General features: G+C 40.8%; 2 protein-coding genes across 2 annotated transcripts; one reads left to right on the top strand and one right to left on the bottom strand.

Moving 5' to 3' along the window:
• The first annotated feature begins 2193 nt into the window (after positions 1–2193).
• On the top strand, positions 2194–4992 carry gpr119 (G protein-coupled receptor 119). Its single transcript, XM_029448038.1, has 2 exons — positions 2194–2704; positions 4358–4992. Exons 1-2 carry the CDS (start codon positions 2206–2208, stop codon positions 4990–4992), a joined length of 1134 nt encoding a protein of 377 aa, XP_029303898.1. The 5' UTR covers positions 2194–2205.
• Positions 4993–6891: 1899 nt separating this feature from the next.
• On the bottom strand, positions 6892–12959 carry LOC115018555 (dual specificity protein kinase CLK4-like). The gene is made up of 12 exons (XM_029447606.1): positions 12923–12959; positions 12676–12758; positions 12205–12358; positions 11669–11735; positions 10345–10458; positions 9433–9599; positions 8569–8663; positions 8305–8434; positions 8089–8171; positions 7887–7966; positions 7238–7328; positions 6892–7164 (listed from the first exon to the last, which is right to left on the bottom strand). Exons 1-12 carry the CDS (start codon positions 12957–12959, stop codon positions 7012–7014), a joined length of 1254 nt encoding a protein of 417 aa, XP_029303466.1. The 3' UTR covers positions 6892–7011.
• Between the last annotated feature and the right edge of the window lie 12869 nt (positions 12960–25828).

The following is a 25828-nucleotide window of genomic DNA, read 5'->3' as shown; positions in this document are numbered from 1 at the left end:
CTCATAACAACTATTAAAAGGTGCAAAACAAGCACAGAGACAAAATGACCATAAAGACTACAAAGAGAATCTAAATCACTACAAACCGACGACAGCAAGAAGCTAAACAACCATGAAGTGGAGGTTCTCGTGCTTCCTCTTGTTGCTTTGTGCTCTTTGCTGCTGTAACATTGCACATTTCCGTAGTGAGAAAAATGAAGGATCATCTCATCTTATCTCATCTTATAGCCCGCCCCTGGTGCTCAGCCGTGAACAGGGCTGGTAATGTTTACCAGCGTCGCCATATTTAGTGTTAGCATGCTAACGTTTGCTAACTAGCATCAAAGGCTCAGTTTAGGCTGATGGGAAAGTCTTTCATCTGCAGGAATTTAATAAACCAAAGTATTGGACAAAATAACATTTAGAATTAAATTGAGAATTAAAGATTTTCTCGCAAACACAAGAAACTAAATTGGGACGCACCCCATCAAGGCTAATCATTACCCAGATTAAGTTCAGGTACGGCTGTTTTCCTTCACTTCAGCCTCTCTGCTCCTCGCCGGTTTGAGGAGCTGGTGCGATGCCAGGTGATGTTTTGAGTGTGTGAAGCGAGAAAGCTTCATTAGCCAGATCTGTTTGTGTGTGAATCTTAGTGGAAGATGATCCCCTCATGCCAGATGTCCCTGCTGGAGCCGCAGCGGGACATCAGCCAGCGGGGCGAGAGTTTAACTAAGCAAACAACGTCCTACTTAAGACAAACTGTTTTCTTTACATTACTACTGATCAATGCAGTACGTACAGTGCAACAGTCACCACGAGTCCCCCCCGGTCTTATGCATGTCTTACTTGAATTTTAAAGATGCAAAATACAACACTCAGCTATGCATGTTTTTCACACACATCACCTCACAAGGCTCGTATCGTTATTACTCCGTATTCTTTAACCACTAATACATTAAAACTAACAAGTACAGCTTTTATATTTAATTTATAACATTGTATTTCATAAACTCTTGTTTTGTGTGCAAAGATCTTTATTTGTAAAGTAACTAAATCTGAGAGATAAATGTGGCACGAGCAGAAAATACTCAAGTAAAGTACAAATACTGCAGATTTGTAAGTACTTGACTAAATGTAGCGTACTTTCCCCCACTCATAGTGCATCAACCCTAACCGAGCATTCGTTCAACAAATAAATAAAGATAAATAAATACAGTAAACTCAAGATAAAAAATAAAGGATTTCCTGCGTGGCAGAGAGCCTGGGACAAGGGTCAATCTAGTGTGTGTGTGTGTGTGTGTGTGTGTGTGTGTGTGTGTGTGTGTGGGAGGGGACCTGCTGATAATGCTGTGAGTGTATCCGTCCTTCTGCATTTGTTGAAGGGAGTTAAAGGACACACACAGATGCGCCCCGAGCCATCAAATGGAGGTTTTAGCAACGGATCATTTTTTAAAACTTTGATACGAGGCAACGTGGAAACATCATCACTGGTTCATCGTTTGGGGATCAAACATGTCGGAGGTCTTAAAGTTTGTCTGTGTTTGAGAATCTGTGCAAATCTCAAGTGTTTTTTATTCTCCAAGTGTCAACTGTGTGGGCTGTAAAAGATGAACTGCTTTGTGTATTTCACCGTACAATCGTTGTGTTTGTGTGTAACAGGCGGGGTCGAGGCGTAGGGAACTAATTAAACTCGTAGTTTAACTACATTCTTTCCACTTTTTGTGTAGATAACTGCTGAAACTACAAACAATTTTAGGCCATTAAACAGAGGAATAATGGTAAAATCTTTAATTACATTACTTCTGTACTGTAATCAGCCCCGCATCCTTTTCTTTAAATATAAGCAACACGAGAAGTCTTGTGGTGTATGTTATATTTTTGGTTAATGTATGACCTGTGAACAAGTTGACGCTTCTTGAATAAACTCAGCATTTTTTGCTGCCATGTGACTTTTATATCTTATATCAGATGTTGTTATAATTTCATATCACATGTACAATGTGATATTCTTTAACTACTTGTTCTAAGTAGCTTTAGTTCAAACTAGATTTCTTCTTTGCTGTCGTTCTTCCAGTGTGAAGTAATTGGCAGCTTGCACAGATGTGCTTTCAAAGTAGCTTCCCGAACACTGTCCACATGTCATATTTGAGTGCACACGTGAACACTGAGGCCGCCGTTAGCATGACGCCTGATAGCATGACGCCTGATAGCATGACGCCTGATAGCATGAACTCCAACGATCCGACGGCCCAAAGCAACGTGAGGCCTCGGGTGATGGGCGTCATCCTCAGCATCGCCTCTTGCCTCATAATCTCCACCAACCTGCTGGTGGCAGCCGCTCTCCTCAAGCTGCTCCTCAAGAAGAGAAGCCAGAGCTGGGCCTTCGTCTTCAACCTGGCACTGGCCGACGCCCTGGTGGGTGTGGCCATCACCGGCCTCGCCACGGAGGACTTTAACAGCAACAATATCGCCCACGGCCTCGTCACTGCCGGCCCTCCCACAAATGGCACGCTTGCTGCTCAGGGTAAGATCCAGTGTTTGATGCGGATGGCCTTCGTGATGTCGCCCTGCACAGCGTCCATCATGTCCATGTTCCTTATCTCCCTTGACCGCTACGCAGCCATCAAGATGCCCCTGCGGTACTCACAGCTGTCGGGGAAGGGGACAGCACTCGGGTCCCTGCTGGCTCTCTGGATCAGCTCCCTCACTGTGGGATTCTTGCCAGGTGAGACTTAAAATCGTACAACTGTTTAATTAATATCGGAAGTAAAACAAGCTTATAGTAAAATAAGGACGTCTGTGTGTGTGGGTGTGTGTATCTGAGTTTCAATTATCTAGCCAACCCTTGGACTGATCTGCTCCACGCTTGGTGTGTGTTTTAACGAGGACCCAAGGGAGTGCAGTGCCGCGCATGAAGTTATTTGAATCAGCGGTTCTGTAGAAAAACTGCGAATACGTTTAGTGCCTGCACTAAGCCGTAACAAAGTTCAAATAGACGCAGATCAAAATCCACACAACGAGCCACAATGGGACGCCTGTCTGTGCCATTATGTTACCAGTGATAGAAATGATGATGTGTGTGTGTGTGTGTTCAACACTTTGCACGTTTATCCGTACAGTTAAGGTACAGGTGTCTGTTGAGGCCCAAAAGGTGCGCTGCCCTTTAAACTTGCATTAGCTACAACACTGCATTAGTTTAAAAAAATGCAAATGGCTGGGTTGTTGTTGTATGACACGCTGCAGAAGGTACTGAAAAAAGATCTGGGAAGTCAAGTTTGAGTAATACATCCATGAATTTGAAGGTTTATTAGACCAACTCGCTCTCTCTCAACTCGCAGATTCCAACGCACCTTTTTTGCAACTATATGAGACGCACCAGGCTTTCAACTAACTCATGTAAACCCCTACGTGTCAATATTAGACAGTCAGAGCAACTGACGTAGTATAAAGAGCGCCTTAAAGTCCAAGTAGGGTGGGTGGGTCAAACCTTTACCCACTTGTGAAACCAAAGGTCAATGTTGACTTCAGGGCAGGTTCACACCTAAAGGTTCCTAATTCGAACGAAGGCGGGGATGATCCATTGTTTGAATTTTCCAACTGCTCAGGTTTTTGCATTCACAAAGGCAACTCTCAAACTATCCCAATAATGGAAATGTAGTTTGGTTATTGGTCACATTACACTACAGGTCATTCAGCAGACGCTCTTATCCAGAGCAACTTACAGTGAACTAACTACAGGGACAGTCTCCCTGGAGCAGCTCAGGGTTAAGGTGCTCAGGGGCACAATGGTATTGAACTCACAACCATCTGGTGTTGTGTTTGGATGCCGTACCACTAGATCACTAGGCCATCGCCACACCATTGTCATACTGTTGGTCGGTAAGAAGACAGCAAACCCAACCTGAAGCACGATCAAATGACAAACGAACATCTTGTAAGTCGGTATTAAATAATTAAATAATTCAGTGTTTAACTTGGTCGTGAGTTCAGGTTTGTCCCCTACCACTCGACATTTTGGTAGCAAATGTGCAAATAGGCTTCTAGTTCACCAATCACCAAAGCAGGAAAAGAAAACACTTCCTGTGATTGGTTCAAATAGTGTTCACACCATAAACAAACCCCCTCCAGTTCACTCTGGTGCGAACAGTTGTTAGGTCCGCAACAGTTTGGATTTAGTGTTCACACCAACCCAAACGAAGTGTCCCCACGGGGTAAACGCTCGTCTCAACCAGGCTGTTGTGAACGCATCCTTATTTTACCCAATTCCTTACACTTAACACTTAACTAACAATTTTATCTTGATCCTAAGCAAGTAGTTTCGCTGCATAAGTAAACCGTAGAGTGAAATGATAACCCATGTAAATCCTCTGTTCCTCAGTTATGGTGCGGCAGCTGCAGGCGGAGGGATACGGCGGCTTCTGTGCCTTTTTCTCCGTTATTCACCAGGTGGGCATGATCGTGTTGTTCAGCACGGGCTTCTTCCCTGTGCTCTCTATATTCGTTTACATCTACCTGGACATCCTGAAGATCGCCTGCAGCCACCAGAAGCAGATCTGCCAAGTGAGGCAAGCTGGTTCCAGGACGGCTGACCACCAACATTACGAGCACCAGCAGCTGAGGAGCCGTTACTGGAGCCACGTCAAGGCCCTGAGGACGGTGGGGGTGCTCGTGGGCTGCTTCTTGGTCCTCTGGTGCCCTTTCTTTGTAGCGTGCATTGTGCACCTTCTGTGTGAAAGCTGCCAACTCACCGCCGTGTTGGAGAATTATCTGTGGCTGTTGGGACTGTCCAACTCTCTGATCAACCCGCTGGTTTACGCCTTCTGGCAAAGGGAGGTGCGGCTGCAGTTGGCCGCCATGTGTTCCTGCTTTACAGGCAGGCCGTCGGCTGCTGGACCTGCAGGCGGCACAGAAAGATGTGACCCTCCTGCGCTGACTCAAGCAGCTGCCTCTGCTGAAGATACCCTCAACCCTATCTGCAACGACAAGGCTCACACTGTGACGACCAGCTTGTGAAAGGAACCAGAGAAACAATGGCAACAGAGTCTGTGTTCATTTCCGTTAACGAAGACCACGACCAAATATATTTGTCAACTTTTTTGCTATGTTGACGGCACCGTAAAAACACGAACTGTGCATTATCAACATGTAAACTATTGGTGACGATAAAACACTGAAGTGTAGTTACAAAAAATAAAGACTTCACCAAAATCTCTTTATTTTCATTGACCAAAAAGAGGCGCACACGTCGCGCTTCACGACAGAAGCGATGTAAGAACACATTTCCAAACATTTTGTTTGTTTCCACGATTTGACTCGTTGATTTCTGGGAATCATTTCTTACTTCTGCTTCTTCTTAGGTGACATTTTACGAGAGCACTCTTAATAAAGACAAGAAGAAAAATATCTTGTTTTCACTGTCAACTGATTGTTCGTCCAACGCAAGTCAACGTAAGTTTTACATTTGAGGAACTTAATTAAAATGCATGAATATCATAAAATCCATTTTAGAAGATTATTTGTTTTAGAGTAATTATAACGAGTGGATTATTAAATCAATACTATTGGTCCCATAAAAGCCCTTCTGACTGGTTTACATTCTGCTCTTAGATGCTTTTTAATTTTCCTGTGACATTGTACTGAAAAGGTTTACTTTAAGATTATTTAAGTTGCACTACTTGAACTTCTTCCTCGTGATTCAGTATCATTGGAAGATTTCTTCCATAGTTCCCAGTGAAACCAGAGGGGTCAGAGGTCAGGGGCAGTAGAGGACAGTTTCACAGACTTTGACGTGCGTTCCTGATGAATCCATAACGGTTCATGTGCATGAGAGTCTTTTGAACATCCCACAGACACCAGCAGAGGAAGCTGCAGCCGAGGGGAACCCCACAAGAAGATGTAATGTTATAAAACAGATGAAAACTACAGTTAATATTTCTTCCAGGACATTGTCAGTAGTATTAAGTTTCAATCACATTATAATGCATTATACAAAAAAACATTCATAAAGTGTCCACGTTTATCACCAGGACAAAGAATCTTGCAGCACTTAAGTTCCATCTTTTCTCTATAAATCACATTTATACCAATACAAGTCACATTTTTGTTATCTGTCCTGTGGCAGGTATATTGAAGCAGATCAAAGATAACAGCAAAGGCCACAGGACACAGTGGAACCCATGACGTCATAAATGAATTGTTTTATGCGGCTTTCTTACGTCCATGTGATTTAAAAGCTTTGATGGTTCTCAGATAGAAACGAGCTTTGCTATCGCACATGTAATATTTCAAACTATTCAGTCATGGAAACTTCCTCGGCTGCTCGAATCTTGATAAATATCGTCCACTTTATGTGTCAGCAGCCTGTATCAACAAAGCCTATGTCAGGGATTTCTATTTACTTTAGACGGACAGACTGCAGTGTCTACATAAAGCGTAATCAGCTGAACTCGACATGCAGCTAATTTACCTTCAGCTTTCCACAGTGCCCTGCAGGATCATGGTCTCTGTACACATAAAAGCACGGGCAGTAATGAACATGTCACGGTGTCTAACCACTTTGGAGTATTGCATGAAGACTCCTAAGTCAGAATAAGGCCGTGAATAAGTCCGCGTGCAAACCAAGAAGAGACTCAAAACCACAAAGACCCAAGAAAAACAAGCACAAGGAGACACGACTCTGAAAAGGAACTCGGATTGACCACAAAGAGACTGCGTGAGAAAACAAACGACCACGAAGAGACACAGAGATGGTGTCGCAGAACTTCATCGTATAAAACAGAATTAAGACTGAACCAGAATGCAAAACATTTATTAACAAACTGAAACAAAAAAGAGGAAGAGTCCACGAAGGAAGACACTCCTGACGTTTTGTAATGTTTTAAAATTGATTTCAAGTTCAACAGGAACGCTCTCTGGAAATGTTCTGACTGTAAATCAAACTTCACATCAGAACTACAAACCCAAACACTTAAACTACAGCCTGAGGAATATATTTAATGTGTGTGTGTGTGTGTGTGTGTGTGTGTGTGTGTGTTAGCTCCGCTGCTTCTGAGTCCTCAGCGGGCTGAAGAACGGGTGCCACAGCGCCTCCTCCAGCGTGATCCGACGGTACACGTCGTACTCCAGCATACAGCCGAGCAGGTCCAACAGCTGCACCTCCTCCTCGCTCTTCCTGTTCATGTACTTCTGAAAGACAGTTTATTTGAGTTACTTCCTGCTCACGGCTGCAGCTGATTGGCTGATCTGATGGGTCGTGTACCTTCAGAGGTTTAAGGTGTTTCCTGACGTAATCGTGAGAGGAGCTGCGCTCGTCCCAGTTCAGACGCTCGTCGTGCACGTAATGCTGCTTTCTGCACACACACACACACACACACACACACACACACACACACACACACACACACACACATACTAAAAGTTACTGAACGATATATTGCCGTGCACACATTGCACCACGAGCATTAGTGATTGTTCACTGGATGCACGTTTCGTCAGTATTTTGCATGTAAAGCAAAAAGAAGTTATCGCAAAGTTTCGAGTTCATCAACATTATTCTTTTGTCCAATCCTGAGAAGACGGTTTGTAGGAAATAAGTGAAACCAGCAAACATCAAACAGGACAAACCAGGTTCATTTCATTATTTTATACGAGTACTGCTGCTGTAAATATCCAGAAACACTAAAGTAAATAATCCGAGTCCTCGGACGGTGAAGGCATTCTCACCTTTCCTGCTTCACATCATTCAATCCTTTTATCTGCTCGTCTTTATTTACATATTTGGTTTTGAGGAAATTCAAAAGAAACGGAAAGTAATCAAGAGACTACATGTGTGTGTGTGAGAGTGTGTGTGTGTGTGTGTGTGTGTGTGTGTGTGTGTGTGTGTGTGTGTGTGTGTGTGTGTGTGTTACCTTGTCTGTTTCAGCAGGTGGGGGGGAATCGGTCCCAGGATTTTCTCCATCATGGCCAGATGTTCTTTACTGTCATGAGTCTGAAACAACAGACAGGCAGGGTAGAGACAGGTATGTTGTTTCTGTGTGTGTGTGTGTGTGTGTGTGTGTGTGTGTGTGTGTGTGTGTGTGTGTGTGTGTGTGTGTGTGTGTGTGTGTGTACCGGGAAGATTGTGCATCCCAGGTAAAACTCCATGAGAACACAGCCCAGACTCCAAACGTCACACGACTGGTTCCAGCCCAGATCTGTGCACAAACACACGATTAAAACATGAACATGAATCATTACACATGCAGCTTAACTGGTCCAATTTAGTAATTATGTGTGTGTGTGTGTGTGTGTGTGTGTGTGTGTGTGTGTGTGTGTGTGTGTGTGTACCCAGTATGACCTCTGGAGCTCGATAGTGGCGTGTTGACACCAGGGATTCATGGTGTTCGTGGTCAAATGTGGCCGTACCAAAATCCACCACCTTCACATCCAGACTCTTCAGTGTCCTCTCGTCACACTTCTAACACACACACACACACACACACACACACACACACACACACACACACACACACACACACACACACGTAAACATCCTTCACTACTTGGCAAACCTTGAAATGAGCATTTGATTAGCTTTAACAAATCGTTCACCGTCTTGTCGTTGTGCTGCAGGTCGTAGTCGGAGCAGACAAACAGGATGTTTTCCGGCTTCAGGTCGGTGTGCGTCAGCTTGTTGCGATGCAGGACTGTGAAACACACAAGAACACAAACTGTTATTGTGATTTTATGCACGTTTCCATCCTGTTGTAGGAATATAATGATTTGGGAGCATCGAGATAAACTGGCTCTCCAGTTAGGTGCCATTAAACCACTGCAGAAGAAGACATCATTGAAAGAGCGCCAGTCGAACCTCACAGTGATGGAAACATCTTTTCGATCCATTTCTTTGTGATCTTTCAACTTTCTTTCCTAATTTCTGGTGTTTTTTATGCATAGAAAATACACAGAAACCAGTGGACAAAGCCTTTAATGCTCTACTTTGTATCAGAGAGAAAAGTGTTGACCAAGCACCACCATGAAGTGTTACCCGTGGTGACAGTGTGAGGAGCTCGGGGCTGAAACCATCAACATCTTTCTGCTGAACTGAATTTATCTGTTTGCAAACTAATGAACGTGAAACTGTGCAGCTGATGATTTACGCAGGAAGTGGCAATTCAGACAACGCAGCCACGGGTTATTTTATATTATAATATGTGAGTTTTATGAACAAAGAAGTACAAAAATCTCAGATTCTTATGCAAATTCTGCCTATCGACAACACTTTGAATTAAAGCATCCGACCAGTTTATAAAAAATGGAAGAAAACAATGGAAATGAGTTCATTTGAATCTGTGGGAACTGAACTTTGAACTTTGAACTTTGTGGGAAGTTGCACAACAGAGGTCAGAGGTCAGAGGTCACAGGGCTGGTAGAAAGTGACCAACACACACACACACACACACACAGTTGACTCACAGTAGACGGCTCTGAAGATCTGGAAGGCCATGTGTCTGATCTGCTCCACGTTGAACGGCAGGAACTCGTTCTGCCGGAGGAACTCGAAGGTGCTGAGGCCGAGCAGCTCGAACACGATGCAGATGTGACCTTCGTGATCGAACCAGTCCAGCATCCTCACACAGGCACTGGCAGGAGAGAGTCGGGGATCCACATGAGGCGGAGCATTACCTCACGCTCAGAGTTAAAGACCATCACATGAGGGATTAAACAGGGATTTTAAATTAACAGATTCTTTTTAGCCGACCGAAACTGAAGATAAAAAAGCATCAATTATCGCAGTGTGCTGTGAGAATAACCACAATATCTGTGGCGTTACTGCGAAAGGCATTCTGTAAATTATTTAAAAACTTTAAATTGCAATATCATAAAAAATAACAATTCATAACATTTTACTTGTTTAAGCATTTTGAAGACTTTTGAAATATTGATTTAAGACCTTTTAATACCAATGAAGGCTTTATCAGCTTATTAAGTTCAATGTCTTTGAAGACTTCTAAGATAAAGTCCCCCCCCCCGGATTGACTCCGAGGGTCTTCTGCAGCTACACAGTTAAAGACAGAAGCAGCATGAACAACGTTTTTAAGATCTGTTCTAGGATCATCGGAGCATTCGTGTTCTTGCAGGTGGATTCTCTCTGTAACTATGTTTTGTCTGCTTGTCAAACCAACCATTTCAAATCATTCATCCCCTCTGCAATCGTTCTTTTAAATGCCCATTACCATTAGGTACCATTATTTCTAAAATTACACATTTGAGCTCCTTTGTGTGATTATTTGTTTGTATGTTGTTGTACGAGTTGTGTTTCTCTGTGTACAAGCAGCTCATAACTAACTTGGTGTGATTAATCAAGTAGTTTTGAAATACACTCACAATGTGTTGTCATCGTCCAGGCTGTTGATCTCCTCCAGCACTGCGATCTCAGACTTCGCTACTTCACGGAAACACTCAGTGCTCCTCAAAATCTTCACGGCCACATGCTCCTCCCTGTTGAACATACAGAGAGGTTCACACAGATAGTTTACATGATCAACTGTTTCTGGTTTCTGGCAGTTGGATCATAAATCAGGATGTTGTCATGATGGAACACCAAAAAGGTTCTAAGGACCTTTTCACACCTGAAAGTCCTAACATAGGTCTGCACAAAGGTTTGTGTTTGTGTTGCATTGTAAACATATGAACTAAAGAAATACACGACATATCTACGTTCCGTCGCCGTCACCATGTGAGCTGCGTTTCCTGATACTTGACATTGATTGGTTTGTCGACTGCGTGTTGTCACTTCGGCTGGCAGCCTTCTAATGCAGTTTAAATGAACTAATGCAACGCCCGTTTGTAACATGTGCCCGTTTGTAACGGACCAATTGCTTGGCTCCTGGTCTTCCTGCTTGCAGTGTTGTCAGGGGGCGTGCCTGTTTGGAGCAGTTATGGCCTCGGAAATGTGCTTTTCTTTCGTTATCAAGAAGCATTCTCGAGAACGGCTCATCCAATCAACATCATATTCGAGACTCTGTTGTTTCTTCAACAATACACCCACCGAGTGTAAAGTTGATTGGTTGGTCTTCAGCTATACGAAGGAATGTCATACTTACATAACTTCCTTTTCGTTAGATGATGCTGTTATAGTGCCAAATGACACCAAATATGTCAATGTTACTCATATCTCATATCCACCAACAGTGGCTGCAATAGCACAAAGCGTTTTGGGTTATATGCCATTGTTGGCAATATAATGCACTGTTTTGCTATAGGGCCAGTTATAGCAAAATCGTAGGGAGCCAAAAATCTAAAATCCAAAAAAATAACTTTTTCTGGTTTAGACCAGAGACGCTCTGCTCAAAATTTGTACTTACTGTTCAAATTTACAGGCCAAAATACTTCATAGTTAGACGCAGCACTTTTATAAAGTCGTCCTACTTCTCTTCCTCTTCTCCCCATGTGCTCCATTTTGTTTTGATGTGTTATTCTTTTTTCCGTATGTGATGATAACCTGCCAGAACTTAAATAGACTGAAAGTCTGGACCATCCAGAAAAAAGAAAATTCACACTAGAAATTAACTATCAAACTGAAAAATCCGGAACAAACGAGATAGGGGAGGCAGGGCACTAAGTCGATACAGATTTGGATCGGAGAATCACAAGCAGTACAGCCACCCAACAGTTAGAAGGTCAAGGTTCACTCAGCATGCGTGCTTACTTGTCTCTATCAATACACTCCACCACTTTTGCAAAGGATCCTGCTCCCAGTGTAAATACCACCTCATCTGGGAAGGACAGAAAGACATTTATCAGTGAAAGCAGAAATGTCTTGAAGGGTAACTGGTATTTCTAGCTGGACCCTATTTGTTTATGTTTGTGAATAATGGGGACAACAATTTAATTGGTCCAGTATTGAGAGAGAGCGCTGCAGAAACAGGAAGCAATGTAATCCAATTGGGTAATTGCGCACCGTGACACTTATAATGACAAGCTGAGCCTGTCGGTGGCAAAAACAAGCACTTTTAGTGGACGTACATTGATGGTGCAGAATTGCCCAATGGGTTTATACTGTGGCCTGTTTAGCCGACTGCAGCGCTCTCTCTCAATGCTGGACCAATTACAGAAATAATGTTTCCATTAGTCATTTAGACTCAAAGACATGAGAAATAGCGTCCAGGTTGAAAAATACAGAAGTTACCATTTAAAAAGGCAAATATCAAGGAGACCAAACACTAAAGACAAAGTCTGGTGTACATCTTGCTTTCATCACGAGACCGATATGATAGTCTAGGTGACCCTCTTCATCTTCTTCACGGCTCTTTCCCTCGTGACTCGTCTTCACTTCGTCATCATTCGCGGTCTCACCAAGTAAAGCAGATTCCAGCTGGAGACTGGAGTTGTCGTCAGGCTGAGTTTAGAGGCGATGCCGCACATGGAGGATGGTGTTGGTGGTTGTGTCGGTGACATATGGACAAGACAGTGGAAGAGAAAGACATTTTTTTGTTGAGGGAACCGATGCAATGCTAACTTCAGGGTCGGCCTATGAGAATACGTCATCCCAGCACCACTCTGTATAGAAAGCTCTCACAAACTCAAACGTTCAACAAAATAAAATAAAAACTCATCTTTTTGGCTACTCTAGTTGTTTATCTGGTGAAGTCTGAACACACTTATTTATCAATGATCTGGGTGAGAGAAGGATGAGGACAAACAGAAGAATCGTACCGAGTCTTCTGTGGAGCTGCAGAGCGAGCGCTGCTTGAAGCTTCCCGTCTTTCTGTCAGCGTCTGATTTGGGGTCGTCATCGTCTACCAGCAGAAGAAAAAACAGAGAGTTGATTTCCTGCAGCGCGAGTACATTTGAAACTATAACTTTAAACATTTTGGTTAGAAGTGACATCACAAGTGTGGGGCCATAATTCAGATTCAACACATTCAGCCTACACTGGACATGATATGGACAGTACGGTCACCTCTCCAAGACCCATGTTTGCTGTCCTTCTTGCCCATCGTGCTGCTGGACACACTGGGCTGTGCGCCCACAATGTGTGGCCTCTGCTCCAGCCTCTGGAGGATTACAGATTACTAAACACATAAGAAGAAGAATCTCAGTCCGACGAGGCTCGAGTGAGAACAAAACATGGACCGACAACGTCTCTATTGCTTTGATCTTTACAACCAGTAGTTGCTAGCTTCCGCTAGTGAAAGAAAACAAATAAGTTGAGAAATGAGTCATTATAATAAATAAGAATCTTAACATAAAGACTTAGCATCAAGTATTAAGTTTCTCATTTTTAGAACATTTTATAAAGACACAATTTCCCTTAGCATGTTGAGTGTACTGTTCAGTATCTTCTGTATGTTAGTGGACATGTTGACACTTAATTAAAGTCATTTCCACTTTCTGAAAATAATAACAGAATGAAAGTTTATGATTACTTTGAGAAAGTGGGGATTCATCCTCCAAAATGTCACAGAAATATCCAATAATTATCAAAGTTCTACATAAATTGGACTTTCAGACTTCAAGGACCGACCTTGATTGCCAACGTTAGCTAACAAGACAAAGAATTATAATTATTTGGATATCTAAACGTGCGACTCATAACTCACGAGATCTGTTGCTGCAGTGAAGAACCCTCCTCCGCCCTCCTCCGCCCTCCTCCGCCCTCCTGCCCTTTGTCTGCAGGGACAAAGATTTCCTTTAACCCCTGATCTTAGTTTCCACAGCTAAACATAGAGCTGCATCCCTCCAACCTTCAAACCTGTTGGTGTCTCCATCGCTACCCCTCCCCTGGTTAGAGTTACGACCGCCCCCCAACATGAAACTATAATGGGCCCTGCGGGGAGACTGCCATATCTGATGTCTGCTGTAAAATCCCAAAGTAAAATACAAAAGGGAGAAGAACATAATGTTTACAGCATACATATTTAATTAGTCGCCCGTTTAATCATTTAGAAATATTCAAAAATAAGTATTCAACATTTTTTTAAATAAAATAAATACATCTCTTCCATTACGAGAGTTTAGTTTTTTATTTATTTAATCAACACTGTTACAGACTCTTATTTAAATAACCGACGGTTATGGATATTTACATAGTTTGATTATTATTTTATTAGTAGGCTAATAAGCCCATTTATCAGTTATGTCTGTTTTAAGCACAGAAATAGTATTTAGTTAAAAGGTTGTTAAAGCAGAAAGTCAAACAGAATAAAGAAATATGTCAATTATTAAAACAATAAACTACTTCTACGAATAGAAACGTTTATTTAAGTACATTTAAATTGTTAGCTTTACAGGTCAGACATAGGAAATGTAAAACTGGGCCTTGACAATTTAATAGTCCTGGTTTATATTATATAATATTAATAGAACGAGGGGAGGGGCCGGACTAAGAATGGTTCAAAACGACTTATTTGTGCCGAATACCCCAAACAGCAGTTTGGAGTATTCGGCCTTCTTGGAGCCCTGCAGGGGGCTCCATAGTCACCTAGAGCACCTGGGAAATTATGGAGCCCTGACCCCAAGTGAAGGAGTTCAAGTACCTCGGGGTCTTGTTCGCGAGTGAGGGGACGATGGAGCGAGAGATTGGCCAGAGAATCGGAGCAGCGGGGGCACATTACCGCACCGTTGTGACGAAAAGAGAGCTGAGCCAGAAGGCAAAGCTCTCAATATACCGGTCGATCTTCGTTCCTACCCTCACCTATGGTCATGAAGGCTGGGTCATGACCCAAAGAACGAGATCACGGGTACAAGCGGAGAGATAGAGTGAGAAGCTCAGCCATCAGGAGAGACTCGGAGTAGAGCCGCTGCTCCTTTACGTTGAAAGGAGCCAGTTGAGGTGGTTCATCTAGTGAGGAGCCACCTGGGCGCCTCCCTAGGGAGGTGTTCCAGGCACGTCCAGCTGGGAGGAGACCCCGGGGAAGACCCAGGACTCGGTGGAGAGATTATATCTCCTCACTAGGAACACCTCGGGATCCCCCAGTCGGAGCTGGAGGATGTGGCCCGGAGAAGGGAAGATTGGGGTTCCTTACTGGAGCTGCTGCCCCCGCGACCCGATGCCGTATAAGAGGTAGACGATGGATGGATGGATGGAATACAATTCTAAAAGTATTTTTATTGGATTTTCTTTGCTTTATATATATAGTTGATTTAATGTTCATTTATTCCTCTGATTAATTTTAATTAAAAATAAATTAATTTAAAAAAGACGACATCAAATACGTAAAAGTGATTTAAAATACATACTCTGTTGTTTATAGTCTGACAATAATACAAATAAGAATATCAGCTTTATCTTATAAACAATTACAATCCAAGCAGCTAAATCATGTCTTCAGGGTTGATTGACATGTTGACAACAGCACGTCCACATGTATGTCCCTCTTCCACAAATAGCAGACATGCCATTCACAGGGGGGGTGGGGGGGTGTGGTGGTCACTCTCTCTCTCTCTCTATGTTATTTCTTATTCATCTTTTCCCCCCCTCCTCCTCCACTCCTGCAGAATATCTGCTGCTATGTCTTTTTGTTCCTACGTTGCAGCTGATGTTATTCACCGCTGCCACCTACATTTAAGTACACGGTCTGTTGCATTGTGGGAGGATTTAAAGCTACACTGGTTGTTGTGCATACGACAGTAACTGAAGGTTACAGCTGCAGAGTCCACAGCAGGAGGAAGTCAAGAGTTACTCTTTTACTCTTCTTTAAATACACTCAATGTATTGAATATTTACAAGCGTTAGTTGACTAAAGGCAGAGGGGCTTTGCTTCTTATGGAGTGTTATACCCTCCGGAGCAGGAATGGACCCCCCCCCCCCCGGCTCAGCTGTCTCTGATCGACTGTAAATCAGCGCTGAGGACGACTCACTGCTGCTGACAACATGCAGGACCGCTGGGACGCCAACATCCTCCAACACTCACTACTCAGCAGCACTGACGGGGCTGAAGAAAGTTTCAGTCTGCACACAGCTTAATAGACTAAACAGGGGGGGGGGGGGCTAGTTCACATGAATGCTTTAAAAAAGGGACAAAAATCCCAAATAAATATTCTTTCTCCTTCTGTAGTGCAGCTGTTGGAGGGATTGGAACTAGATGTCTTGTAGTTATAAAAGCAACAGTAACGTTTCTTTACAGAAATCCTGACCCGGTTCCTGAAGACGATCCTTGTGAGCAGTTTCAAGTAGGAACTACTTTCTGCCGTATTACATCCCAGGTCATTCAGCAGACGCTCTTATCCAGAGCGACTTACAGTAACTATCTACAGGGACAGTCTCCTGGAGCCGCTCAGGGTTAAGTGCCTTGCTCAGGGGCTCAATGGTGCAGCCCTGGTATTGAACTCACAACCATCTGGTGTCAGCCAAACCACTAGACCAGTGGTCCCCAATCACCGGTCCTTGGACCGGTACATTTGGTACCGGGCCGCACAGAAAAAATGAAAAATCAGCGGATACATCTGTCTGTGCGTCTGTGTCTCTTGACATGTCAAGACGCTCGTCTGTCACGTGATACTTTACTTTAAAAAAATAAGCCCACAAGCAACAATGAGGGAAAACAAACGTCTTTAAAGAGCTTTGAAAAGGGAAAAGACCAACGAGGAGACATTTAAAGACGACACCAGGAGTCCACCTGTAGCGATAAACACCTCAATACGTGTTTATCGACAAAAGACGAGCCCTGGGAGTTGTTTTAAAGAAAGAAACATGAACAAGAAGGACATAAAGAATGACTGATGGCACCACATCAACACACGAGTGCACGGAGAGCGTCACACTTAGTGACTCACCTGTCGCTAAGAGAAGAAACCTTTTACCTCTGGTGAAGACTTTATCCCCAGAGACACCAGCTCAGGCTCCCACTGATTCAGCTAATGCTCAGCTTTTTATGCACTTTATATTTGTTTTTATGCCGGCCGTATCATATTAGTCCGTCATATTTATCCCCGCCCCCCGGTCCGCAAACATATTGTCTTACATGAAACCGGTCCGTGACATAAAGGTTGGGGACCGCTGCACTAGACCACTAGGCTGATAGAAGCTGATAGAAGCCGGAGAACTAGTTCTTAACCACATAACAATAATTACTTAGAGAAACACATCTCTAAGTGCCTTCACAATGAAAACAGTGTTTCCTTAATAATAATAATCAAAAAGGTGAAGAAGGTGTGAAGAAGGTTTGGATAAAAGCCAAACAATAAACCTGCAGGCGTTGGGTTATCGTCGGAGAAGCATAAAGTCTTCCACGAAAGGTAGTAAAATGTGTCCTTATGCAGGAAAGATGTTCTTTAATATTCAGTGCAGCTTTGTTTTTCACTGATGTTTCAGCTCCATTTGATTTAAACTCTTCCTGCATCAAGATGTGTTTATGATTCATGTTTACTTGACCTGCAGCGTCGACGTCATCACGCGTGCATGTTGCCAGCTTTAAACTTTTAATTAAAACTGTTAACGGCATCTAAATGTCTGCTTGTTCTGGGTTTGGTTGTCAGAATTGTTATTCCAACAGCTCCAGTATCAGAGGTGTTAACACATGTCATCTAGCAGACGCTCGGACTCACTGAACTAACTGCAGGGACAGTCTCTTCGGAGCATCTCAGGGTTAAGTCGTTCAGCCGTGGTCTTGAGCTCCGGCGTCATATATTGCATTATATTAGGAAGTCCAACCACTAGACCACTTCAACAGGATCCTTCCAGAGCAACAGGCAGCTTCTAGTGTTTATGTAAACTGAAAAGAGTGGCGCACAAACTTACTGTCTCGGAGGCTCATTCTTGAAGCTTTGGCTCCATTTGTTCTTTGTTATTTGAATGGAATATGATCTAATCCAATGCACATGGTTGCGATAGATGACGGATACCTTTTAATTGAAGGGGATTATCCAGACGTATCAGTTTTAGTTTAACAGTTCATCTGATATGGCTGAAAATACACTTAGAAGAACTCCAACAGCCCACACAGCGCTGACAATGAGCGCCATGTCTGTGCCCACACTGCAACGCACCACGTCACGAGATCGTGATACTGAACAGAAGCTGATTTAGTCTTCTACATGCAGAGCATAAGCAGCTTTTAAATACTCGTTTATTTTATTCATTAAACAATAATAATTTCAGATCATTTCTGCCAGTTAAAGAAAATAAATGTGATGAAAAATAATGAGTTAATATCTCAGAATAATTATCAGATACGAAGTCATTATCTTGAGACAAATCCATTACTGCCAACATTACGGTCAAATCCTTGCTGATGCACCGGTCTTTGTTGTTAAAGCTGTGGTGTCTCCTGCTTCTCTTCCTCTCTGGCTCGCTGCCGTTTGGTTTCCTGAGTAACTTTCCCTCCTCTTCTCCAGCTCTCTCGACCACTCCTCCCTACTTATTGCCACACTGCATAGCTGCCAAACATGGAGAGACAGAAGTGGTAGAGCAATAAAACATTATGTCCCACAGAAAACCAAGACGTGAACATTCCTGCTCACTTCTTAGCCGTAAAATACTCAGCCAGCTGCAGTGAAAAGAGACACGGGCAGCCCGACCCCTATCCTGACCCAGCAGGGGCTCTTCTTTCCTCCCGCAGGAGAAAACATAGTGTACTGTGTCTGATCTGGAGCTGCTGATGCAAAATGATGAAGCAGATTGTGTGACGTTGTTTTCAATCTGGACACTCAACCGACTGACAATGTGGCGTAACTTCAGCGGATTCAGAGTAACTTCTTGTCTTCTTGTCACAGGCCGTTTGCGCCGCGACGCGTGGGTTTGTCATTTCATACAAGCATCATTTGGACCTTCGTGGACCCTCCGTGGACCCTCGTGGACCTTCGTGGAAAGTATGAATCAGCCTGAAGGCTGAACGCTACGTTTATTCTATAACAACTTTATTTTAAAGTTCTGGGGAGTTTGGGGGTGAGGAATCACTGCACATATTCAGAAACATGGTGTATATGTCACAGCACCTACTTCTGAGAGCCAATTCTCAGCAGACATGACATGTGGTGTTCCTCAGAGCTCAATCCTAGGACCGCTTTTTTTCTCTTCATAAAGATATTTACAAAAACATCAGAGATGTGATAACTCTGACTTTCAAATGTTGAAATAGATTGAGACCATAAATAATGTTTAAATATATCTGTGTTTCCTACCATGGTAAATCATTGTTAATAATCATTGAGGCATAATTAACATTAACATGTGATCAGACAGTCTCTTCACATATATTATTATTATTATTATTATTAATAATGATAATATTATCATTAAAGGTGAACCGTACAACTATGTTATTCAGGAAGTTTCTATCAAACAAGTAGCCCTTCGTATTACTCTGTACCCTTGAAGTAGCTCTCAGTATCACAAAGGTTGGTGACCCCTGAGGTAGATCGTGTTAGCTATGAACGAAGCTCTTTACATTTAACAAACTTCACTAACAAATCCCAACGTTAAGTACGACCAAGAATCAAGGCTTTTGTCTGCCTTCAGGCTTTGTGTATTTTCCTAATGAAACACAGGTGTGACAGAAAACAGGCGGGAAAAAGACAAAAGCAGGAAGTAAAGCCACACATGACACATGAGATGATTGAACTTTCAAAATAAAACAGGAAACAGACTACAACCTAATCCCAGGACACTTTATATGCTTCGACTCAGAAACATCAGGAAATAATAACCAAAAGCGAGTCAGTCCCCAGAGACCCCCGTGTTAAAGCGCCCACAGACCCCCGTGTTAAAGCGCCCACAGACCCCCGTGTTAAAGCGCCCACAGACCCCCGTGTTAAAGCGCCCACAGACCCCCGTGTTAAAGCGTCCAACTTTACAGCAGAAATAAACATCTTACAAAAACTAATGTAATAGCTCATTTCCCCGTTAGTTTCACTTTGCTGGAATAAAGCTGGTGAGCAGAGGTGGAAGAAGTACTTTAGTCTTTTACTTAAGTTAAAGTAGAAATACCAAAGTGTTGAAATACTCTGGTAAGAGTCAAATCCAAAACTATCCACATCAAATTATACTTAAAGTACCAAAAAGTAGATAAATAGAAAGACTCAAGTAAAGTAAATGTACTTAGTTACTTCCCACCACTGTCGGTCCAAATGAGATAATATAAATCAGCTGATCAGACTAACGTCGCTTTTAAAAAGCAGGTTTGCAGTTAAATGTTTTCACAATAAAAAAACATTCACACTATCTTTATCTGTGCAGCCAGACGCCTCCAAGTTCCTGCAGTGACATCAATGATGATGATGTGGTGAGAAGAGTATACATTAAATATTTAAATGCAGTATATAATGCACATGTAATATCGTGCCACAGAGAACAACTATATATACATTTAGCACAACATTACTAGAGGTTAACTTTACATATTGAATCCAGAGTGGCTCTCTTGTCAGGTTTCATGCACTGGACTAAAGAAGTTCAGATTTAGTCTCTCAGTAAGAAGTTAAAATATTCAAGTTTTAAAAGGCCATAAATTCAACGTAGGAGGTTTGGAAAACAAAGAACAGGAAGCTAAAATTAAGCATTTTTATGTTTTCTTAACTGAGATCTTTTTATGTTTTTAACACGCAATTTATCAAAACAGCAGAGACGTTTGTAATGAGCTGGCAGTCTCACCTCCTACATGCACACATGACGGCTGACAGTCATTTGGAAAGGTTTAATTAACTTTGTGCGGCGTTTGTTCATGGTGATAAAAAGCAGGTGTGTGTCACGATTTATATCTTCTTCAATTATGTAAGCAGCCTTTTTAACGGCCAGGTTTGATTGCAGCTCGGTGTGCGGACGTGAAAGGTGACTGATGGCATTGACGCACATCTACCACGACACAGGCTTGTATTTCTGTCCTAAACATAAAAAATAAAAATATCCCCTTTAACAACTAGCATAGTTCAAATTCTGAAACTAGATGCTGACAACATCAAGTGTTTGGCCTTTCTTACATGTTCTCCTCATTATGATCTGACTGAGTAGTTTCCACTGGGCTTTACCTAGAAAATGTCACTCAAAGACAAAATGACCACAAAGAAACATAATAATAATAATAATAATAATAATAATAATAATAATAATAATAATAATAATAATAATAATAATAATAATAATAATAATAATAATAATAATAACACTACAGAGAGACACTCACGACTATGAAAAGGGTCAAACACACAAAATAACCTCACAGAAACAGAATAACTAGAAAAAGACCAAAAAAAACTACGAAGAGACACAAAACAAGCATAAAGTCTGTCTAATAATCCACCCGTATCTAAACAGTATAAGTGATTTGAACTGTAGTTCCTGCATGAGGCCACCGGGGGCGCTGCAGAGTCCGTCTGCAGATGGAGAGCTCCATTTCTCCAGACAGAGACAGAGACTCGATATTTCCATCATGTGATTCATTACAGACATGCAGTCAGAGTGAAGAGGAGAGGAGGTGACACATTTCATTTAGTAGAGAGAGCACACACACACACACACACACACACACACACACACACACACACACACACACACACACACACACACACACACTTCATTACACTGTGTGTGTAATGAAGAGTACTTGTATTGACAGATGTGAAAGCTCTCAGCTGTGATTAGTATTCAGTCTATAGACACACAAACATTAATGTTTATCAGCTTATGTGTCTGTCACACTATAAATTACTTATTTTTGGCGTTTCAGACGCAAAAACAAAGTAATTAAACACCGTACAGTAGATAAACACTGTTACAGTAGATAAACACCGTACAGTAGATAAACACTGTTACAGTAGATAAACACTGTTACAGTAGATAAACACCGTTACAGTAGTTAAACACTGTTACAGTAGATAAACACTGTTACAGTAGATAAACACCGTACAGTAGATAAACACTGTTACAGTAGATAAACACTGTTACAGTAGTTAAACACCGTTACAGTAGTTAAACACTGTTACAGTAGATAAACACTGTTACAGTAGATAAACACTGTTACAGTAGTTAAACACCGTTACAGTAGTTAAACACTGTTACAGTAGATAAACACTGTTACAGTAGATAAACACTGTTACAGTAGATAAACACTGTTACAGTAGATAAACACCGTACAGTAGATAAACACCGTTACAGTAGTTAAACACTGTTACAGTAGATAAACACTGTTACAGTAGATAAACACCGTTACAGTAGATAAACACTGTTACACCGTCCTGGTGCCTTCCTGGTTTGTGTTTTCAGTTTTATTTGTTACTTTGTATTTTTGACTAGCTCCGCTAAGGAGCCCCGCCCTTAGTGAAACCGAGCAGAGGAGAAACTGCACAAAGCAAGCAGTAGACCAGGGGGGGGGGGGTGTCAAACTCAGTCACAGAGAGGGCCAAACACGGTCCACATTTATTGAACAGGATACACATATTGGATAAAGTGCAAAAAGATATGGAACATATTTAAGTCAACTGCAAACGGATTGCTGAGCAGTTCAATTTAAATATCTGAGCTGCAAAGTCTCAGTTGATCAGCAGAATGCTGTCGGGAACACAGCGGGGGAGATGTTTGTCAGTGTTTGGAAACAGTAGTGACCAAAGTGTCCTGCTGCATCAGAGTCTCCCACAGGCAGCCGGCTCTCACTGCATCACACATGTCTGATCACACTGAAGCTGCAGGTTTAACAGGGAGATGCTTCGTTATGTCACACTAACAGTCCAGCTCACATCGTCCCAGAGATCTGTGCTGTGTTTCCCTTTGCTTTCCAAAAACTTTCATTTCATTCACACATTTAGATACTTCCTCAAATGTCCTTCCACCGTGAAGTATTACTGTAGTATTTGTACTTGTATTGAAGTATTACTGCAGTATTTGTACTTGTACTGAAGTTTTACTGTAGTATTTGTACTTGTACTGAAGTATTATTGTAGTATTTGTACTTGTACTGAAGTATTACTGTAGTATTTGTACTTGTACTGAAGTTTTACTGTAGTATTTGTACTTGTACTGAAGTATTATTGTAGTATTTGTACTTGTACTGAAGTATTACTGTAGTACTTGTACTGAAGTATTACTGTAGTATTTGTACTGTACTGAAGTATTATTGTAGTATTTGTACTTGTATTGAAGTATTACTGTAGTATTTGTACTTGTACCGAAGTATTACTGTAGTATTTGTACTTGTACTGAAGTATTATTGTAGTATTTGTACTTGTACTGAAGTATTACTGTAGTATTTGTACTTGTACTGAAGTATTACTGTAGTATTTGTACTGTACTGAAGTATTATTGTAGTATTTGTACTTGTATTGAAGTATTACTGTAGTATTTGTACTTGTACTGAAGTATTACTGTAGTATTTGTACTTGTACTGAAGTATTATTGTAGTATTTGTACTTGTACTGAAGTATTACTGTAGTACTTGTACTGAAGTATTACTATAGTATGTGTACTTGTACTGAAGTATTACTGTAGTATTTGTACTTGTACTGAAGTATTACTGTAGTATTTGTACTTCTACTGAAGTATTACTGTAGTATTTGTACTTCTACTGAAGTATTACTGTAGTATTTGTACTTGTACTGAAGTATTACTGTAGTACTTGTACTGAAGTATTACTGTAGTATTTGTACTTGTACTGAAGTATTACTGTAGTACTTGTACTGAAGTATTACTGTAGTATGTGTACTTGTATTGAAGTATTACTGTAGTATTTATACTGTACTGAAGTATTACTGTAGTATGTGTACTTGTACTGAAGTATTACTGTAGTATTTGTACTTGTACTGAAGTATTACTGTAGTACTTGTACTGAAGTATTACTGTAGTATGTGTGCTTGTATTGAAGTATTACTGTAGTACTTGTACTGAAGTATTATTATAGTATGTGTACTTGTACTGAAGTATTACTGTAGTATTTGTACTGTACTGAAGTATTACTGTAGTGTTTGTACTTGTACTGAAGTATTACTGTAGTGTTTGTACTTGTACTGAAGTATTACTGTAGTATTTATACCTGTACTGAAGTATTACTGTAGTATTTGTACTTGTACTGAAGTATTACTGTAGTATTTGTACTTGTACTGAAGTATTACTGTAGTATTTCTTGTACTGAAGTACTTGTACTGAAGTATTACTGTAGTATTTGTACTTGTACTGAAGTATTACTGTAGTATTTGTACTTGTACTGAAGTATTACTGTAGTATTTGTACCTGTACTGAAGTATTACTGTAGTATTTGTACTTGTACTGAAGTATTACTGTAGTATTTGTACTTGTACTGAAGTATTACTGTAGTACTTGTACTGAAGTATTATTGTAGTATGTGTACTTGTATTGAAGTATTACTGTAGTATTTATACTGTACTGACGTATTACTGTAGTATGTGTACTTGTACTGAAGAATTACTGTAGTATTTGTACTTGTACTGAAGTATTACTGTAGTACTTGTACTGAAGTATTACTATAGTATGTGTACTTGTACTGAAGTATTACTGTAGTATTTGTACTTGTACTGAAGTATTACTGTAGTATTTGTACTTGTACTGAAGTATTACTGGAGTATTTGTACTGTACTGAAGTATTATTGTAGTATTTGTACTTGTACTGAAGTATTACTGTAGTATTTGTACTTGTACTGAAGTATTATTGTAGTATTTGTACTTGTACTTAAGTATTACTGTAGTACTTGTACTTCTACTGAAGTATTACTGTAGTATTTGTACTTGTACTGAAGTATTACTGTAGTACTTGTACTGAAGTATTACTGTAGTATGTGTACTTGTATTGAAGTATTACTGTAGTATTTGTACTTGTACTGAAGTATTACTGTAGTATTTGTACTTGTACTGAAGTATTACTGTAGTACGTGTACTTAAGTATTACTGTAGTATGTGTGCTTGTATTGAAGTATTACTGTAGTACTTGTACTGAAGTATTATTATAGTATGTGTACTTGTACGGAAGTATTATTGTAGTATTTGTACTTGTACTGAAGTATTACTGTAGTATTTGTACTTGTACTGAAGTATTACTGTAGTATTTGTACTGTACTGAAGTATTATTGTAGTATTTGTACTTGTACTGAAGTATTACTGTAGTATTTGTACTTGTACTGAAGTATTATTGTAGTATTTGTACTTGTACTTAAGTATTACTGTAGTACTTGTACTTCTACTGAAGTATTACTGTAGTATTTGTACTTGTACTGAAGTATTACTGTAGTACTTGTACTGAAGTATTACTGTAGTATGTGTACTTGTATTGAAGTATTACTGTAGTATTTGTACTTGTACTGAAGTATTACTGTAGTATTTGTACTTGTACTGAAGTATTACTGTAGTACGTGTACTTAAGTATTACTGTAGTATGTGTGCTTGTATTGAAGTATTACTGTAGTACTTGTACTGAAGTATTATTATAGTATGTGTACTTGTACGGAAGTATTATTGTAGTATTTGTACTTGTACTGAAGTATTACTGTAGTATTTGTACTTGTACTGAAGTATTACTGTAGTATTTGTACTGTACTGAAGTATTACTGTAGTGTTTGTACTTGTACTGAAGTATTACTGTAGTATTTGTACTTGTACTGAAGTATTATTGTAGTATTTGTACTTGTACTGAAGTATTACTGTAGTACTTGTACTGAAGTATTACTATAGTATGTGTACTTGTACTGAAGTATTACTGTAGTATTTGTACTGTACTGAAGTATTATTGTAGTATTTGTACTTGTACTGAAGTATTACTGTAGTATTTGTACTGAAGTATTACTATAGTATGTGTACTGGTGAAAGTTACCAATGACCTTCTATTGGCTTCAGACAAAGGACTCGTCTCTGTTCTTTTCTTGTTAGACCTCAGTGCTGCTTTCGACACTGTTGATCATGACATTCTACTACAGAGACTGGAACATTGTGTTG

This window comes from Cottoperca gobio, chromosome 14, assembly GCF_900634415.1.
Source record: "Cottoperca gobio chromosome 14, fCotGob3.1, whole genome shotgun sequence".
Taxonomy (NCBI): domain Eukaryota; kingdom Metazoa; phylum Chordata; class Actinopteri; order Perciformes; family Bovichtidae; genus Cottoperca; species Cottoperca gobio.
This window is presented reverse-complemented; position numbering and strand designations above follow the sequence as displayed.

What these genes read in the sequence shown, in the direction of transcription:
- gpr119 (XM_029448038.1), top strand. Translation starts at nt 2,206, where the DNA reads ATGAACTCCAACGATCCGACGGCCCAAAGCAACGTGAGGCCTCGGGTG. An exon ending in CACTGTGGGATTCTTGCCAG is followed by an intron (nt 2,705 to 4,357) that starts GTGAGACTTAAA and finishes TCTGTTCCTCAG; the next exon opens with TTATGGTGCGGCAGCTGCAG.
- LOC115018555 (XM_029447606.1), bottom strand. Translation starts at nt 12,959, where the DNA reads ATGGGCAAGAAGGACAGCAAACATGGGTCTTGGAGAG. An exon ending in AGCTCCAGAGGTCATACTGG is followed by an intron (nt 8,172 to 8,304) that starts GTACACACACAC and finishes GTTTGTGCACAG; the next exon opens with ATCTGGGCTGGAACCAGTCG. An exon ending in TGGGATGCACAATCTTCCCG is followed by an intron (nt 7,967 to 8,088) that starts GTACACACACAC and finishes CTGTTGTTTCAG; the next exon opens with ACTCATGACAGTAAAGAACA.